Below are 19906 nucleotides of genomic sequence, written 5' to 3' on the forward strand. Positions count from 1 at the left end.
TTCGTTCCTGAATGAATCAACAGTTTTTAACGACTCGAGTGAGTCATTGATTCAGTGACTCATTCATTAAGACGCCACACGCTGCGTTCCTCAATGAATCAACAGTTTTTAATGACTCGAGTGAGTCATTGATTCAGTGACTCATTCATTAAGACGCCACACGCTGCGTTCCTCAATGAATCAACAGTTTTTAACGACTCGAGTGAGTCATTGATTCAGTGACTCATTCATTAAGACGCCACACGCTTCGTTCCTGAATGAATCAACAGTTTTTAACGACTCGAGTGAGTCATTGATTCAGTGACTCATTCATTAAGACGCCACACGCTGCGTTCCTCAATGAATCAACAGTTTTTAACGACTCGAGTGAGTCATTGATTCAGTGACTCATTCATTAAGACGCCACACGCTGCGTTCCTCAATGAATCAACAGTTTTTAACGACTCGAGTGAGTCATTGATTCAGTGACTCATTCATTAAGACGCCACACGCTTCGTTCCTGAATGAATCAACAGTTTTTAACGACTCGAGTGAGTCATTGATTCAGTGACTCATTCATTAAGACGCCACACGCTGCGTTCCTCAATGAATCAACAGTTTTTAACGACTCGAGTGAGTCATTGATTCAGTGACTCATTCATTAAGACGCCACACGCTTCGTTCCTCAATGAATCAACAGTTTTTAACGACTCGAGTGAGTCATTGATTCAGTGACTCATTCATTAAGACGCCACACGCTTCGTTCCTGAATGAATCAACAGTTTTTAACGACTCGAGTGAGTCATTGATTCAGTGACTCATTCATTAAGACGCCACACGCTGCGTTCCTCAATGAATCGGTTGAACGAATGATTCAATGACTCACTCAATGAGACCGTGATTTGCCGCCACCTACTGACAGTTTTCCTTTAATATTTAGAGTCTCATTTCATTTTTCATTCATATTCATGCACATCTGAGCTGCATTACACAATTAAACAAAAAAGTTTGTGTAATAAATTCTATGCTGAATCAAAATATTTCTTTCTAAAGCTACTTTTTGTAATGTCTATTCAATGCTTTTCTCATCTAACACAATAATGACTTTAAATGATCTTTAGAGGGATTGTTTAATTAATCGGCACATCATGCAATTAATTAGGTTAAACGTTTTAATCATTTGACAGCCCTAATCGCTTGCTTAATTTGACCATTATGGTTCAATGAGAGTGATGTGTGAAGGATCATGTGACACTGAAGACTGGCGTAATGATGCTGAAAATTCAGCTCTGATCTCAGGAATAAATTACACTTTACTATATATTCATATATACACAATATTGTACTATTTTTACTGTATTTTTGATCAAATAAACGCAGCCTTGGTGAGCAGAAGAGACAAAAACATGCAAAATCTTACTGACCCCAAACTTTTCTGCTCTAGTTTGATCAGAGTTTTCACATAAAATCCCTTTCAGCATCTCAAACGCTGGCTTTTGTTCCTCTGTTTGGATGTCTTATGAGAAAACCAGGCACTGAGCGGGAAGCAGATCACGCTCTTTTCTTCACAGAGAGAAATATTCTATTTAAATATAATTGCAGCATGTTCTCATGACACATTTCCAGACAGAAATACGGCCCTCGATCTCTCGCCACGTCCAATGAAAAGAGGGAATCTTTCGTCTGTAATTGACAGCATTCATTATCTCTCGTTCTGGAGCCTCAATTTGATGCAAAACTTTTCACTGCACTTTTAACACGCCATTTCTTAGATGCCAAGCCCTTGAAAAAGCCAAATAAGCCTAAAAAGTTGATATTTGATATTGAATCATCCGCCAGTGATGCTGTCGACCCGTTCAGCATCCCTCTAAACGTAATTAAAGGCAAATTGAGGGCTCTCTAATCTATTTTAGGTCATCAACAATTCCATGTACAGTAGACATTTAGGCTAATTAAAACTCAAGCTAATCAGATGGACGTGTGTGTGATCTGGGCGTGTGTGCACGTCTCTAAAGAGCGGATGGGAAATTAAAATCCTGCACTTCAAGTGAAAGTGAGGGGCGAAAAAGACTTTCATGCAAAATTAAGATTAAATTGAATATATTTCTCCTGTAATCTGACAAGACTCTTACTTATAGCCGTCGGGAAATCAAATAAAACAAAAAAATAAGCAAAAACTAAAAAAACAAAACATAAAATAAAAAACAAAATCTGGAAGCTAAAAATTAAGAAAACTATTTTGACATTTTTTTATATTGTACTTTATTTCAGTTAATGTTTATTTATTTTAAATAATGAAAGTATTTGTTTTAGTTTAGTTTAGTACAATAATAACCCTGCTTTAAAATGTCCTTGTGAGTAAAAAAACAAACAAATAAACAAACAAAAAAACACTACAATTGAAAAGTTTGGGGTCCAAACTTTTTTATTTAGAAAGGACACATTATATGTATCAAAGTTGCATTAAAGACATTTATAATGTTACGATTTCTATTTCAAAATAGTTTTCAACACTGATAATAATCATAAATGTTTCTTGATCCTCAAATCGTCATATTAGAGTGATTTGTGAAGGATCATGTGACACTGAAGACTGGAGTAATGATGCTGAACATTCAGCTTTGATCACAGGAATAAATTACACTTTACTGTATATTCACATAGAAAACAGATGATTTACATTATAATAATATTTCACATTTTTTAAATCAAATAAATGCAGTCTTGGTGAAAAAAAAAAGCAGTGTATATATTTTATTACATTTTTTATATATTTTTAATGTAATTTCTGATCTATTCACAATAATACAGCGTAACGCTATGGTTTTAGCCCATAAAAAAAAAAGCTGAGATGTTCTTAAAAGTAAACGTCTACATGCTGGATGACATTAAGATCATGTCAGATTGACGAACCTCACAGCAAACTTTGTGGTACTTGGATGTTGCGATGTGATCAAAGGTAATTCTTGGCCTGAAAACTCTGAGAAACACTGATCTAAAGTTATACGCTGAATAAAACAACTCCCACCGGCTCGCATTCAGCCTAGAAACATTACAATCCGAAGCTCTGGAGACTCCACTCCCACAGTTCAGTAGTTCACATCTGACAAGGAGACAAGTGGGCCAATTTAGGAGCGAACCTGGCCTTAAAACTACAGATTTGATTTGGAGACCATCACAAGCCGGGTAATTGGCTAAACGCGCTGCTTAATTGCTTTTAGTTCTCGAGCTGCTTGGCCATAAAATGTGGGGGCAAGAGCACGGGATACTCAGTAAATCTGAATGTAGGTGAAAATTGGATTTCCCCGCACGACCCCTGAGGCCCGATACGCATAGCTAATCGCAGTCGGGTCGTTAAAAGCGCAGGCCATCTGCATGGAAACTAATTGTAAGAAACCCAACGCAAATAGAGATTAAAAGGGGATCGAGATACAGAAGTATGAAGCGAATTGTCTTTGCACCTGACGTCGTCTAGGCCTAATACTGCAGGATATTCATTCATGTTAAGCTAAATTTAGCAAACTAACGGTAACACACTATTTTACAGCGTCCTTGTTACATGTTACACGTACTTACCGTAGTAATAACAGTAAATTATGCATAATTACATCCTCAACCAAACCCTAATCCTACCCTAACCCTATAGTAAGTACATGTTGTTCATTAATATTACTCAGTACTAAAATATATATAATTACACTGCAACAATGACACCTTAAAATAAAGTGTAACCAAACTAACATTAATGTCAAAAATTCCGTATTGAATAATATATCAGATGATATTTATTTGACGTGCTCCTGGAAACTGAGTGTTTTTAAAGTCCCCCCCCCCCCCCCCCCCCGCAGGGCATCATTAATCGCAGTCGGGTCGTTAAAAGCGCAGGCCATCTGCATAGACACTAATGGTAAGAAACCCAACGCAAATAGAGATTAAAAGGGGATCGAGATACAGTAGGAAACAGTAAACGCTTGATGTGCTCCTGAAATCTGAGCGTAATAGTTCTTAAAGAAACAGTTCCCCTATAAATGAAAACTTAATTATGTCATCATACAACGCAAAACATAAGGATCCTGGCCTGAATATGATACGGGTTTGTAATATGATACGACACAAGGATAAGACAATATTAAAGTCCCGCTGTATCTCTTAAAACTCATCTTTGATCACCAAAATGACATATTTAAACTTTTTTCCATAAAATATCTTGACTGTAACTCGACACCCTCACCTCATTTAGTATGCACGGTTCTATGAATATGCAAATGAGCCCCGCCTCCACTCACTCACTGAGAGGCTGAAAAGAGAGAGACACACGTTCTTTTACATTACAAGAGAACGATCGGCTCTCTAAACGTTATGACCAAACGTTAGCACGAAAACATTATGGAATTATTAAACATTCATGGAACTTTTTGAAATGTTACTACTTGTTTCAGAAAACACTTGAAAGTGACATTCCCAGAATGTTTGAAGAATGGAATGTTCCCATAAAGTCCCCCTGTAGTCGATCATTGAATCCCTTAAAACTCATCTTTGATATAGCTTGAGTGTAACTCGACACCCTCGCCTCATTTAGTATGCGCGGTTCTATGAATATGCGAAGCCCCGCCTCCACTCACTCACTCAGCTCAGAGATCCACTGGTTGACGATCACACGTTGATCTGATTGGTTACAAGGTAGTTTGTGATGTCAGAAACACCAGCGATTTCAAAGCGTGTGTTTGAGACTGTCTTTGGTTCACTGCAGTTTTAAGGAGGAAATACTCAGCAATGGTGTCGACTTATGAACTTACACATGCTTTGTCCTTATAGCATATTAAACACACCACATAGACACATAAACAACATTAAACGCTGGATTTTCACCACAGGGGGACTTCCTGAGGAATCCTGAATCTGATACGGGTTTGAAACGCCATAAGGATGCGAGTAAATAAAGACAATCTTAAACATTTCCCGAAGAGAGCGATATTTAAAGAAAGAGGCCGAGGGAAAGGACAGAGACCGCACTCAAACTCTTTTTAATTATTCAATTATGTGTGCGAGGAGGAGCAGAACAGACCCATCTGCGGATCAGCCTATTCATCATTGATTGGGAGAGACAGACGCGGGATCGTTTTACTCCATTAGCGGGCCGAGGGGAGGAGGACGGGACCGGCCCTCATTGTGAACGAGTCGCACAATTGTGCGATCTGTCACCGAAAACATTTGAGCCGTCAGGAGAGAGAGGATTCAGATGTCACGGGTAGACGGGCCGGTGCCTCGCTCCACCTGGAAAGAACATGGTTATGTTTCCTCACTGCCTGTGAAACAATACGCTGGACCGTATGATGAGGAAAACTACGACTTGAAGGGGACATATCAGGAAAATCCGACGTCTCCCATGTTTAAGGCGAGACACGGCAGGCACAAATATCAGGGTGTTTAATTTTGAGATTTTGGGATATCTGTCTTCAATAACATGTTTTCTTTTAGACTTGTGGTGAAAACAAGTCAGAAATACACATTTAGGTCTTTATTTTACACACTTTGTCTGTTTGCGTCTGTAGATTTCTCATAAATTCAACAGAAGTTGGCGTTCATAATCAACACGTGCTCCGCGATCTCTGTCTGCTCCCTGTCATCACACACACCGTTAGGAAGCTCTCTCTCTCCTGTACAATGCTGTCGGATCCAAATATGGTCATTTCCTTTTTATCAGCAACCAATCGTGAAAGTAAAAGGGCTGAATGCGCAATCTCATTGGCTGATGATAAATCTTTAAAGCCCGTTTTCTCAAAATGACTTTTCTCTCCGAAATCTCCACTTCAGTATCACCGATATACACCAAACCTTCCAGTCTTGCACCTAGTTATATTATGAAGACATTTACAGAGGGATTTGTAAATATATTATTCCTAGCCTGATTTATATAACATTTTATTCCAAAAAACATGGCGAAAATCATTTTTTTAAGGCTATTGACAGTGTATTCTGATTTACAGGATAACAAAAGTAGATATCCACAAATCCCTCTGTCATTTTTTTTCCCCATCTAATATGTGAACACAATGAAAAAATAAATTTTAACCTGGCTTGATCCAATACTCAGATTTCGTTTTTTAAAATATATGCAAATTAGCGCATATTTAATTAGATATTGCCTAATTTGCATATTTAACATTAAATTACAGAAAACTTGTAATACATTTTTTTCTCATCTTAATGTAGGTAATCAACTGGGAAAGTTTCATGGTGATATCTGCTAGTTAAATTCTTTACCCTATTCACCTGTAGTGTCTCGCCTTAAGTGCTGTGATCGTGTGCTTCGACCAACACGGAAAACGTGAAAAGTGAAAACCAGTAACTTTGTTTTGGTGAGCGTTGTCTAAAAATGCACGTTTACACACACCAGCCGACATTTGGTTCCACACGCGCCGACAGCGACCTGTTCTAACACAATGATAAAGATCCAGCAAAGCCTGAAACTGTTCTGTGGTTGAGCACAGACGAGCACTGAACACTATTGACCAGAACATGTCACCGCTGTCTTATAAACACCTCAGGAACTGTGGACACTTGTGGAGAAGTTAAACATGATCAATGTAACTCCACAACAACTACACAAATGTCTCCACTAACATTCAGAAACTCTTCCTGAGTCTCTCCGTAAGGCTGCACTCGCTACTGGTGATTCTGGGATTCTGGATGAGTGAGATTGGCCTGTGTTGTTATTGCCGGAGTTTCTGAAGCTTGTGTAAAGGCTCCGCCCTCTTCTGGATGGAGGCGGAGCTAAAGCTCATTTACATTTAAAGGGACACACAAAAACGGCGTGTTTTTGCTCACATCCAAAAAGGGGCAAATTTGACAAGCTGTAATAAATGATCTGGTATTTTGAGCTGAAATTTCACAGACACACTCTGGAGACGCCATAGATTTATATCACATCTTGTGAAAAGGGTATATGTCACCTTTAAGGTTTTTAGGTCAGGTAGAATCTCTGAACCAGTTCAATCGCGGTGTTTTGCGGGATCACGCAATCCGACACGGAGCGCATGTTTCAAAGCAGAATAACTGGCATTGCTTTTCGGAGAAACAAACATGTGAACTTATAATATGCAAACATATTTACAATAAATAAAAAACTTTAAAATGTTTTTAAATGATTTCTATAAGTTTATAGTAAACAAAAGATAACTGGAGTATGTTTTATAAGAAAATACTATTTAAAATGTCATGTTTAATTCCTGTTTCTAGTGAAATTTACGAGCATTTTTGGACTGATTTTTATTTTATTTTTCAAAGAAATGACACTGAATTAAACATGAAATTCTGAAATAGTATTTTCTTGTACATACTTTTGTTTTATTTACAAGTTTGATTAATAACTATGTAAAAATTGTAAACAATTTAAACCAAACATCTATGAAACTACAGGGATGAAATTAATATATAATATTAAATATGAAGTATATTAACCTGGATTTCATCGCCATTCTCTTTATCTCCCAGTCTAAAATCACATCTCTTCCCACAAGACAGAGACACAAAGAGCAACATGAATGACTATATTCACTTTCTTATTTCGTATTCAGGCGCGTTATTATGAGGAAAAACAACGTTTGCCTTCATAATCTTTCATATAAATGTAGTAATTTGGGTTTCCATACAGAACCTTTTCTTGCAGCTCAATATAACGTTCACCATGTCGAATTCCCTGCCAATAATCACACATCTGGAAAAGCATGATAAGAAATCTGACGACAGTGTTAGAAATACTGTTATTATCAGGTATTTAGAGTCATTTTGTTCATTTACAAAGAGTAAAGCGATTAAAAACACCCTTCATCCGACTGAACTGATGAGCTCAAACTAACCGATGCTGTTGCAGACTTTTGCATGTAAAGTAAAAGTCAAATTAATCTCCAAAAGTCTGTTATAAAGCACAAAACAACACAGTGAGTCTCTCATTGGAGGAGCAACACTGACATCTAGTGGCCGCAGACAGACCTTCAGTTCTGCATTACAAACAATCAATGAAAATAATAATTCAACGTCTTTAAAACAAGAATTGCAATAATTTACTACGGTTTATGCATTAAAACAAGAAAAATCAATTTGCCATTGTGTGGTTAAAACACACACACACACACACACACACACACACACACACACACACACACACACACACACACACACACACACAAATAACCAAGATATAGTCTCTGAAAACAAGTATTCTTCTCTCAATTTTGCTCCGAGCAAATTGATCTTGCTTTAAGTGTGTTTAGATAATTTCCCAGGAAAACAAGACCGTATCGAGCGGTTTACTAATTAAGATTGCAGATTTGTTGAATATGATGAATATAATCAAGGCAGACTAAACGATCTGAGATTGACGGGATAATAACAGTCCTTATTCACAGACAAAGACTCAGACAGCTCGATCAACACAAATAATGCTGAAACGTGAACACAAGAAGAGCCACAGATGTACAGAAGTGACGACAGGAGAGAGAAAAGACGTGTGTGAAAACACTCAAGTACGACTGCTTTTGTCAGAAGCACTGGCTTATTTACATTTACATTTACATTTATTCATTTAGCTGACGCTTTTTATCCAAAGCGACTTACAATTGCTATATATGTCAGAGGTCGCACGCCTCTGGAGCAACTAGGGGTTAAGTGTCTTGCTCAGGGACACATTGGTGTCTCACAGTGGATTCGAACCCGGGTCTCTCACACCAAAGGCATGTGTCTTATCCATTGCGCCACCACCACCCTTATGGGTAAAAAAAAACAACAACACTGGACTCGAACCTCTCGTCTTGTGTCTGACACCTCAGACTATATCAGCATGTGACCAATGCAACGCTATGAAGAGATGAGATGCAAACGTCCAATTAAACATTTATCAAATTAACTAAATCGCAAGTTGATCAGGTTAAGCATGACGTCTAGAAGATCAGACGCATTATTTAAAGTCCCCCTGTGGTGAAAATCCAGCTTTTAATGTTGTTTATGTGTGTATGTGGTGTTTTTAATGAGTGGATCTCTGAGCTGAGTGAGTGAGTGAGTGGAGGCGGGGCTCATTTGCATATTCATAGAACCACTTATACTAAATGAGGCAAGGGTGTCGAGTTACAGTCAAGATATTTTAAGGCATGAAGAATTTTTTTTTTTAACATTTAAATGTCATTTTGGTGATCAAAGATGAGTTTTAAGGGATAGAATGACTACAGGGGGACTTTAAATTAATATTGCATGTGTATAATATAAATTATAGTGTTGAATTGATGTTCCTGGTGATCTTGAATCAGAATAAGTTCCTCTTGCAGCATCTCTTCTCTTCTCTGATGATGTGGGCGGGGCTATAACCTGTCACTCACATGAGATCAGCCAATAGCAAACCACAACCATCCAATCAGTTCGACACAGACAAAATCAAGCCCCGCCCACATTAGTTCTCGTTCCTGAAGCGTTTCACTCGGATATTCGTCACAATAGAGAAGAAAAGACCAGCGCCATGGAGACTTTAAAGCACAATCTATTCTACACAAAGCCACTATTCAACTTTTGATCCTGACCGATCACTACTGCATTAAGAGTCCGGCGCTCTGAACATGTCATGTGACTCGACGGCACGTACCAGTTTGTTCTCTTGCATGTAGATTCTCTGGAGTTTGTTGCATCCCTGCGCCAGCGCGACTAGGCCGTCGTCACTGATGCTGTAGCACTGGCCGAAGTGGACGTCCTTCAGTTCTTTACAGTGTTCGCCCAACTGCGCAAAACACACACACACACACACACACACGTTCAGTTCAGACTTCAAATGTTCAACCCAGCGGTATGATTATATACAGCAGGGATTTGCCAGGGTTTTGTCAGCCGAACCCCTTTGAGATCAAATGTTTTCCCCGCTGTGATTTTAAGTTCATATTTCAATAAAACATTCACATGTTTATGGTCACATGACATGCGGGTAAATATGGAAGAAAATTAAAGGTGAAATATTTTGTTTGTTTACCTATGGAAGTAAAATAATGCCTAATGTATTTCAAACAAAATTGCTTGTTGAATTGCACTAACTGAAAAAAATATGCATTGCATTAATAACCATGCTTGCCTTTAATGCATGAAAATGTGTGTGAAATGTTTTGAATTTAAACATTCGCAGCTTAAAATATACGACCACGTTGAATTTCAACCCAAAGCACTAAAAATACAATGCATTCAAATGCAAGCACGGTTAATGCAATGCATATTTTTCTCAATTAGTGCAATTCAACAAAATGAGGCATTATTTTACTTCTATAGGTAAACAAACAAAATATTTAAAAAAAAAATTTCATCAAGTTTTATTTTAATTTATTCTAATTAATTTATGCGCATCTTGGAGTTTTTTTATGCGATATGCCAAAATGTGCGTAAAAATAGGTAGATGGAAACAACACAGCCACTGATTAAAATAAATGCACATTTAATCAAACCAATCATTCTTTTTCTCCTCATTTGAATGCATGTTTTTTTATGCATGTTCATCCGGTGGTTTTTTTATGCAACATCCCAAATTTCGCATTCATTAATGCAGTTATCCAATCACAGCCTCTGCTGAAGGTGTGTGAGGGATTTATTCAGCAAATGTGTTTCCATCGTAGTTTATGCATGTTCTCCTATCAAACAGAAATTGATCCTCCTCAATTAAGGTGAAACGTGTCGTTTTTAGCACCATCTAGTGGTGAGGTTACGAACTGCAAATAAATAAACAAACGAACGAATTAAATTCCTCTTCTTTATCTTAATTATACACGTGTTTTTTTAATGCAACATCCCAAATTTCGCATTCAAATATGTGGAAGGAAACACAACCCGCTGGTTAGTCCAGTTATCCAATCACAGCCTCTGCTGAACAGGTGTTTGAGGGATTTATTCAGGAAATGTGTTTCCATCGTAGTTTATGCATGTTTTCCTATCAAATGAAAAATGATCCTCCTCAATTGAATGCATGTTTTTTTTATGCAACATCCCAAATTTCGCATTCAAATATGTGTGTATGGAAACTTTCCCATGCATCCATTAAATGAGCTGAAAGCGTGTCTCACCAGTCTGAGCGCGTGGTCGGTGAGTTTGTCCTGGTTCCCGACGTGGACCTTCTGCAGGAGCGGGCAGTGAGCGGCTGCGGTGCACAGGGACACGTCGCTGAGCTGCTTACACCGGTACGCCGTGTACTTGATCAGACCGGGACAGTTGGACGCCAGAGAGCACACGCCGTGATCCTGAACGTTCCTGCAGTCGGAGATGTTGATCTCGGTGACGTTCTGTCTCCTGGACGCGATCTTCACCAGGAGGTCGTCTTTCACCTGCGCTCAAAGTGGCATTTTAACAGTTTTCAGGCATTACTTCAATTAAAACCACATATAGCACACACAGTTTTGCTCCTGCAATGATATATAATACATAATATATACAACAGTCAAAACTAAATTTATTCAGACACCTTCAATATTTCTTGCATTATCAGAGTTTATTCGCTATAGTTTAGAAAATGGTGAAAATTTGTGACAAGAACTCAGAGTTATCAAATTTAACCTGCGCTCAGGGAGAGAAATAAGTGGCATTTTAACAGTTTTCATGCATAATTTCAATTAAAACCACATATCAACACCCTAGCACACACGCAACACCTTAATATTGACATTTTTGCACCTACTATTTAAGTTTTGCACCGCTTACATATACGCTACGGACTTGCAGTGCATGACTGGCAGGGAAAAAAATTATTTGTACAAATGCATATGAGAAGTAATAAAATATGCATAAGAAAGGCTATTTGCTACATAGTTATTAGGGGATCTAATTGTAATTTTTCTAATAAAATGATTTGTTATAAAATATGTTTTTGGGATTGTGGTTTAAAATGTGTTTTTTAAGCAAATCCTGGTTTGTACGGCTGTAAAACATGGACAGAAATGTGTGATTATATATCAATATAGCTAAGAAATAATAATAACAATAATATAAAATTTATAAGTGTAATGTATAATAATAATTATAATAATATGTAAAGTAAAATAATAAACAGTGAAATATTGCAATAGTAATATTTCTTATTTTGTTTTTATTTAGCAATTTTATATTAATATGATAATATAATATTAATCATTATAGTATTAGGTTATAGTATAATTATAATTATAATTATAATCATTATAGTATTATAATATTAATTATTTTAAGAATTGCTAAATACAAATTAATATTATATTTATATATATATATATATATATATATATATATATAGTAAAATAAAACCATGTAAAATAATATCAATATGATAATATAATATTAATATTTTGTATTATACAAATTACTAAATAAAACTTGATATATAAGAAATATTACTATTGTAAAATAAAACCCTGTAAAATAATATTAATATAGTAATATTAATCATTTTTATTACAAAAACTATTAAATAAAACGTAATATATAAATACGAAATATTACTATTGTAAAATAAAACCCTGTAAAAAATAAGTTGTAAAATAAAAATATATATTTTTTTAATTTCTTCATAACATTTTAAAATTAATAAAATGAAAGCATGGGGAACTTAAATCTTGATAATTTTATATATAAATAAGAAATATTACTATTGTAAAATAAAACCCTGTAAAATCAAATAAAAAATGAACGCATGGGCACTTAAAGCTTCTCTTTTTTGATGATCACTTCTCAATTGAAGTATAATAGTTATGCACACCTATAGATCTATAACTAGCGCAGTTCTGCACATAAACAGAAGATGACAACACAAACCTGCTGGAGGCCGCTGAGATCGATCTGTTTCCAGAACTGGAAGTCTAAGCAGAGATCGCGCCAGTATTTACACACCAGAGACGCGCCGAGACACCGCTCCTTCACCGACAGGTGAGAAAACACCTGAGGACACATCACACACACACACGGTTCAGCCGGGTCAGCACACATCACACACACACACGCTTCAGCCGGGTCAGCACACATCACACACAAACACGGTTCAGCCAGGTCAGCACACATCACACACACACACGGTTCAGCCGCTCAAAACAAGAGACGGAACCAAAATTACAGTGTCATATTCATCAAACAATATCAATCTGAGGATTTCATGCACAGCATTTGTCAATATTATGCTGCTCATTACTTCTCTACAATTATTGTTGTGTTTGCAAACATTTTTTGCATTACAAGTTTATGTTTAAATATGCAAATGAGGGGTTATCTAATTAAATATGCACAAATTTGCATGCATTTCCAGAACAGAAATCTGAACACTGGATAAAGCCGGATACTTTGTCGACATATTCAAGGTTTTTACTGAGGGGGGGGTTTGGATTTCTCTTTTTATCCTCCATAAATCAGGAAATACTGTCAACAGGTGGAAAGAAAAGTCATTTTCACCGTGTTTTTAGGAATAAAATGTTCTGTAAATCAGGTGAATGTTAAATGAAGAAAGCTTCAGGATATAGATATGAATAAAACTGTACAGTTTGGTGTGTGTAAAGCTGATGAAGTGATTTCTGACTCAAACTCTCCGGCTTTAAAGATTGAAATTTACAGTGCAATGAAATAAACACTTAAGAGGTTTACTTTCCACTGGTCTGAAAGAAGACTCTCAAAATAGAGCTAAAAACTAAAGAGTGCATTAAAAATAATGTTTTTTAAACCTTTTTAACCCTTGAAAACCCTATAACACGTGTGTGTTCCTGGTCAAAAGTGAAATTTATTAAATCAGTGAGGCCTACGATCAATCCGTTTCAAAACCTGTCCTCATTTAAAGAAAACAAGTTGACAATAAGATTGAATCCAATATTTGGTGATAAAATAGCATAACAAGAGATTTATAAGCTATTCTTTTGTGTAGGTCGGTCATTTTTGACCGGGAACACCACAAGTGTGACTTTATGCCATTTTGTACAAAATAAAAGCCATTAAAAAAAAAAAAATCCTGGTTAAACATTACATTAGTGAGATTTTTTTCATATTTTATGTAAAATTGAAAAAATGATCCACAAATAACGTTTTTTTCACTCAAAACCTGAGGTATGTAAGCTCAGATAAATCCAAAAAGAAATATAAAACCGCTACTAATCGAAAGAAAACGAGCTGACAAAAAAATGAATCCAATATTTGGTGATGATGATGTGGCATAATGACAGATTTATAAGCAATTTTTTGAAGGCCGGTCATTCTTGACTGTGAACATCACGACTTTGTGCAAAATAAAAGCATTTCAAAACAAATGTCCTGGTTAAACATTAAAGCACACTAGTGTGATAAACAGTGCAATTTTTTTTCTATATTTTATGTAAAATTGGCTAAATTATCCACAAATAAAGTTTTTTTCACTCAAAACCTGAGGTATGCAAGCTCAGATAAATCAAAAAAGAAATATAAAACCGTTACTAATCGAAAGAAAACGAGCTGACAAAAAAATTAATACAATATTTGGTGATGATGATGTCGCATAATGAGAGATTTATAAGCTTTTTTTTTTGTAGGCTGGACATTTTTGACCAATGTGGGGGAAAAACACACAAAAAAGTATTAAAGATTTTCTTTGAGAAGTGAGAGATGCACTTTTATCATGGATAGATCCACTTATATGATGGAGAGATGCACTTTTATGATGGATAGATGCACTTTTATGATGGATAGATGCACTTTTATCATGGAGAGATGCACTTTTATCATGGAGAGATACACTTTTATGATGGACCGATCCACTTTTATAACGGATAGATGCACTTTTATCATGGATAGATGCACTTTTATCATGGATAAATGCACTTTTATCATGGATAGATGCACTTTTATCATGGATAGATGCACTTTTATCATGGATAGATGCACTTTTATCATGGATAGATGCACTTTTATGATGGATAGATGCACTTTTATGATGATATATGCACTTTTATCATGGACAGATGCACTTTTATCATGGATAGATGCACTTTTATCATGGATAGATGCACTTTTATCATGGATAGATGCACTTTTATCATGGATAGATGCACTTTTATGATGGATAGATGCACTTTTATGATGGATAGATGCACTTTTATCATGGACAGATGCACTTTTATCATGGATAAATGCACTTTTATCATGGATAAATGCACTTTTATCATGGATAGATGCACTTTTATCATGGATAGATGCACTTTTATGATGGACAGATCCACTTTTATAACGGATAGATGCACTTTTATCACGGATAGATGCACTTTTATCATGGATAGATGCACTTTTATGATGATAGATGCACTTTTATCATGGAGAGATGCACTTTTACACAGACCTTGAGCAGTATGGAGGAGGGCAGCTGGTTAACGTGAGACGTGTCTGTGTTCTCAGCGCTCTTTCCCTCCTCCAATCCCTCGTTCTGGGACAGCTGGCAGGAGCATGAGGACGAGGCGTCGGCGCCACCGCTAGCATCTGTACGCCACGCCACACCGGACCCGTCCGAAGGAGAAGAAGAAGAATTAGAAGACGACGGGCGGAGCAAACACTGGCTCTCGGGAGCCCCGGCGTCTCCTCGCTCCTCGTTCTCCATGGGCTCCTGGAAGGCACAGCGCGGCTGCTTGCGGGGCGAACACCGCTGCAGATCAGCACACTTGCGCTTGCACACCATTTCCGAATAGTCCACGCAGAAGAGCGCCGGGGGCCCGATTAGCTTGGCGGACAGCAGACCCCGACCCTGGCCTTCCCAGATGCCCAGCTCTCCCGGAGACAGGAGGAACGCGGCGCACTCCTCGGGCGAGTTCAGGGACACGTAGCGCTCGGCGAGTTTGGCCGCCTCGAAGGGCCAGTCGTCCTCGATGCTCGCGCTGGGGCCGTGGACGATGAAGCACAGCATGCAGGGCCCCTGAAGGAAGCAGTTCCTCCGCCGCTTCTTCTTGCGCAGCTTCCGTGTTTTCTTCTTCAGGCTGTAACCATTTTTGGAGAAAAGATGGCCCATATAGATGATGATGATTCACGTCGATCGACTCTAAATTCAAGAATACAGAAAAATTACAAGCCAATCGACTCTAAATTCAAGAATACAGAAAAATGACATGTCGATCGACTCTAAATTCATATAAAGAAAAGATGAGCAAAAAAGATTTTTTGTCTAAGTTTGTTTTCATTATGTTGTACTTATGATATTACGTTGTTAAATGTTTAATGTGTATCTGCCATGTAATAGCTGGTGATGCTGATATGTCAATAAACTCAAAAATACTACTAAATCAATTATGAATTGAGTTCATTCAGCTGTAAAGAAGCTCTACAGAAGACAAAACAAATTAGTACAATTCTATAAAAGATTTTTTTTTATGTGACCTACTTTTTCATAATTGATGAACTTCACGCTGTTATTGACCTGCACTGAATCAGCATTGTACTGAATAATGAATTGGATTTCTCATATTTTCCATTTTGAATCTGTTTAACACTTTACAATAAGGCTCATTAGTTAACTAACTACCTTAGTAAACATGAACTAACAATGAACAATACTTATCTAGCATTTATTCATCTTAGTTCATATTAATTTCAACATTTACTAAGTGCAAAAAGCATTGATTATCTTCTGTCGAGCTGCTTTACAGATGAACTTCACACTGTTATTGAACAGCACTGAATCAACATTGAACTCCTTCACGGCAGAATTGAATTTCTCATATTTGATGAAATCTGCATTATTGAATCTGTTTATTGCTGTGAAGCTGCTTTGTAATAGCATTTATTTTGGCCCTTTTTTTCTGACTTTCATGATTCTTCTGTATTTTTGCTAAAGCATATAATAACTATAATGTGAGAATTGAACTCGCTTCATAATTTAGTAGTATTTGAGTTCAAGAGGAAGAGAGAAAAATGACTTGCATAAAGAGAAGTGCAAAAAACATTTATTATCTTCTGCTTTACAGCTGAATGAACTCAATTCATAATTGATTTAGTAGTATTTGAGTTTATTGCCATATCAGCATCACCAGCTATTACATGGCAGATACACATTAAACATTTAACAACGTAATATCATAAGTACAACATAATGAAAACAAACTTAGACAAAAAATAAATGTAAGTACATGTACAAAATTAATACAATTCTATAAAATATATATTTTTAAGTACTTGTTTCATAATTGATTAACCTCACACTGTTATTGAACTGCATTGAATCAACATTAAACTGAATGATACTAGATAGTTGAATTTCTCATATTTGATGAATGTTTTGATGAAATTTGCATCATTGAATCTGTTTGCTGTGAAGCTGCTTTGAAATCAAATATAAAAAGCACTAAAAGTGACTCGACTCATTAAAATCAAGTCAAATGCCAGTGACTTGAAAAATAACATTTATTTTAGCCAGTTTTTTCTGACTTTCTTGGTTCTTCTGTATTTTGCAAAAGCATATAATAACTCTAACGTGAGAGGATATGAATGACAGAATTGTCTATGTGAACACTGAATTATGAAATAAGTGTTCATCGGTTTGATTGATCAGAAGCACTTGTCAACTTCTGACTCAATCAACCAATGGAGCGAGTTTGGGGCGTGGCTTATGTGTTTTGAGCGACCAATAACAGACAGGAGGAGTGTTTGGGAAACATGTATGACAACAGTCATTTTTGCAGCTCAAATGACAGAAAAAATTGACAATTTCATTATTGCTTCCAATCTATATCAGTGATGCTTCCTCACATTTCTGCCGTTCACATTTAGCTCAGAACTAGATAAGCACTGAAAACGAGATTTGAACTCGCTTACATGTAAACAAAGTCTTAGCAAAGTAATGTTTGTGTCTGTTGCATTGGGGTTTAACGCCTAGATTGATTCTGACAGAACATGAAAATCCTTTCAAACACATTTTTCAGATTTGCACCAACACAGAAACAAGGAAACACACACAGAAGTCACTGAATATCTTGCAGACACACAGATGAGGAAGAGGAAGGTCAATGCTTTATGTGTCTGTCCATCTACTATTGTTTTATAGACACAATACCAAGATGATAATACCATTGGGTTTTTAACAAGTGTTTAAATACCCTGAACATGGTAATCCATCTGTACTATGGTATATATATATATATCCTACTATGGTATGGTTTAGGTATGTATATATCAGTGTCATCTATACCATAGCCAGGTACTTTTTGTATGGATAATGAGTATATAGACCAGCATATTTTCAGATATCTGGTATAATGTGTGTTATGTCTCAGCAGGGACCATATAAACATTCACAAATGAATGTCACTGTTTACACACGGCTGTGTGTAGCTGCTGACCGAGTGTTGTTGTGTTTCATTGAGTGATAGTGGCGGACGACGCCATTGAACTCCCTCATGAGAAAACAACCAAGACTGAATAACTGCCAGAATAAAACGCGCCAAACCTCACCAGCTCGCGCGACCCTCAGCACCTCCTTCCCGCGCTCTCATAATCCGCGCGAAACAGAAACAGAAGCGTAGCGAACGCACCGCAAACGCGCGCTTGCTGTGTCAACCTGCTAGACTGTTTCAAAACACTTCCGGATTTCAAATAAGAGAGGAAATCCCGCCCACAGCTCGAGATGAGAGTGTCTGTTCATTCGCCAGGCTGCCTGTCAGTCAGAAGCGGAGGGCCAATCATCATCCGTGCTTTAACGGGAACTCGTTTAATAATACAAATATAACACTTGCAAACTTGCGAATGAACACTTGATGTAAATATTTGTACTGTAACAGGATGGATTCGATATCATGTTACTTTGTTGATAATAATATCGACATAAAAGCGGTCTGGACATCAGCAAACTTTAGCAAACAAGTTTTTATGAATCTTTCCCTATGAAAGTCCATTTCCGCCACATAAGGAAAGAAACATGCTCTGGTAAATAATAATTATGACATAAAAATATAAATTATGACATTCTAAATTATTATTATGAGATAAAAAGTCAAAATTATTATGACATGCTATGTCGAAAATATGGCATAAAACGTTGTAATTATGACATACTAATTCGAAATTAAGACCTAAAAGGGCATAATTATGAGATAAAAAGCAATTGTGATAAATTATGACATTACAAGTCGTGTTATTACGTAATAATTTCGACTGTTAATGTCATAATTTCGACTTTTCTTCACTTGTTGTTGTGATTTAGGCTACTAAAGGATGCTTTTTATTTCCTTATGAGTCTTAACTGGGGTTTCATTCTTGTATTCGTCACTCACACAAAGATTAAATTTGATCATTGTTACCAGTGTCCATGAATAATAATAATGATGATTCCCATTATATTGTTACCAATTCGCAGTTTTACATGTGAAAAGTCATCAACTAAATATAAAGTCAGAATTGCATGATATAAATTTGCAATTGCGTGTTATAAAGGTAAAATTGTGACATTGATAATTTTTTTGATTGATTCTGTGATATAAAGTGATTATTTTTTCCCTTAGAATTGGACTTTATTACTCGCAATTGCAAAGGAAAAAAGATCAGGAAAAAATGGTGTCAGAATTGCAAGATATAAACTCACACTTGCATGTTATAAGTCAGAATTGCGAGATATAAACTCGCGATTGCGAGAAAAAAAGTCAGAATTGAAAGATGTAAACTTGCATTTGTGAGATAAAAAGGTGCAATTATCTTTTAAAATGTTTTATTCTGGTGGAAACAAACCTACTATTCCGCTAAAATATTGGGAATGGGAATAATGGAGAGTGTTGAGGGTTACGTAACGCGAGTTGCGTAATCAGATTGCGTTTCCAAGTGACTAGTAAAGTAATGCATTATGTTTAAATTTACAACAAAATATCTGTTGCATTTTTTCAAATAAGTGAGTAAGGGAATTAGTCCGGCTACTTTTTTAAGGAGTAACACAATATTGTAATGCATTACATTTAAAAGTAAC

General features: G+C 36.5%; 1 protein-coding gene across 2 annotated transcripts in view; it reads right to left on the reverse strand.

The window, feature by feature from the left end:
* The window catches only part of fbxl17 (F-box and leucine-rich repeat protein 17), a 244459-nt gene extending 225894 nt beyond the window's left edge, over positions 1–18565 (reverse strand). The window contains exons 1-5 of one of the 2 annotated variants that reach the window (XM_084388626.1): positions 18406–18565; positions 15311–16000; positions 12781–12903; positions 11064–11321; positions 9611–9742 (exon numbers count right to left, since the gene is read on the reverse strand). In XM_084388626.1, the coding sequence (XP_084244752.1) occupies positions 9611–9742; positions 11064–11321; positions 12781–12903; positions 15311–15970 (1173 nt within the window). In that variant the 5' untranslated portion in view covers positions 15971–16000; positions 18406–18565. Of the gene's footprint in view, positions 1–9610; positions 9743–11063; positions 11322–12780; positions 12904–15310; positions 16001–18400 lie in introns of both variants that reach the window. The other variant, XM_084388627.1, reaches the window with a different exon arrangement.
* Positions 18566–19906: the final 1341 nt, after the last annotated feature.

Source organism: Rutilus rutilus, assembly GCF_951802725.1.
Source record: "Rutilus rutilus genome assembly, chromosome: 19".
In the NCBI taxonomy this organism is placed as follows: Eukaryota; Metazoa; Chordata; class Actinopteri; order Cypriniformes; family Leuciscidae; genus Rutilus; species Rutilus rutilus.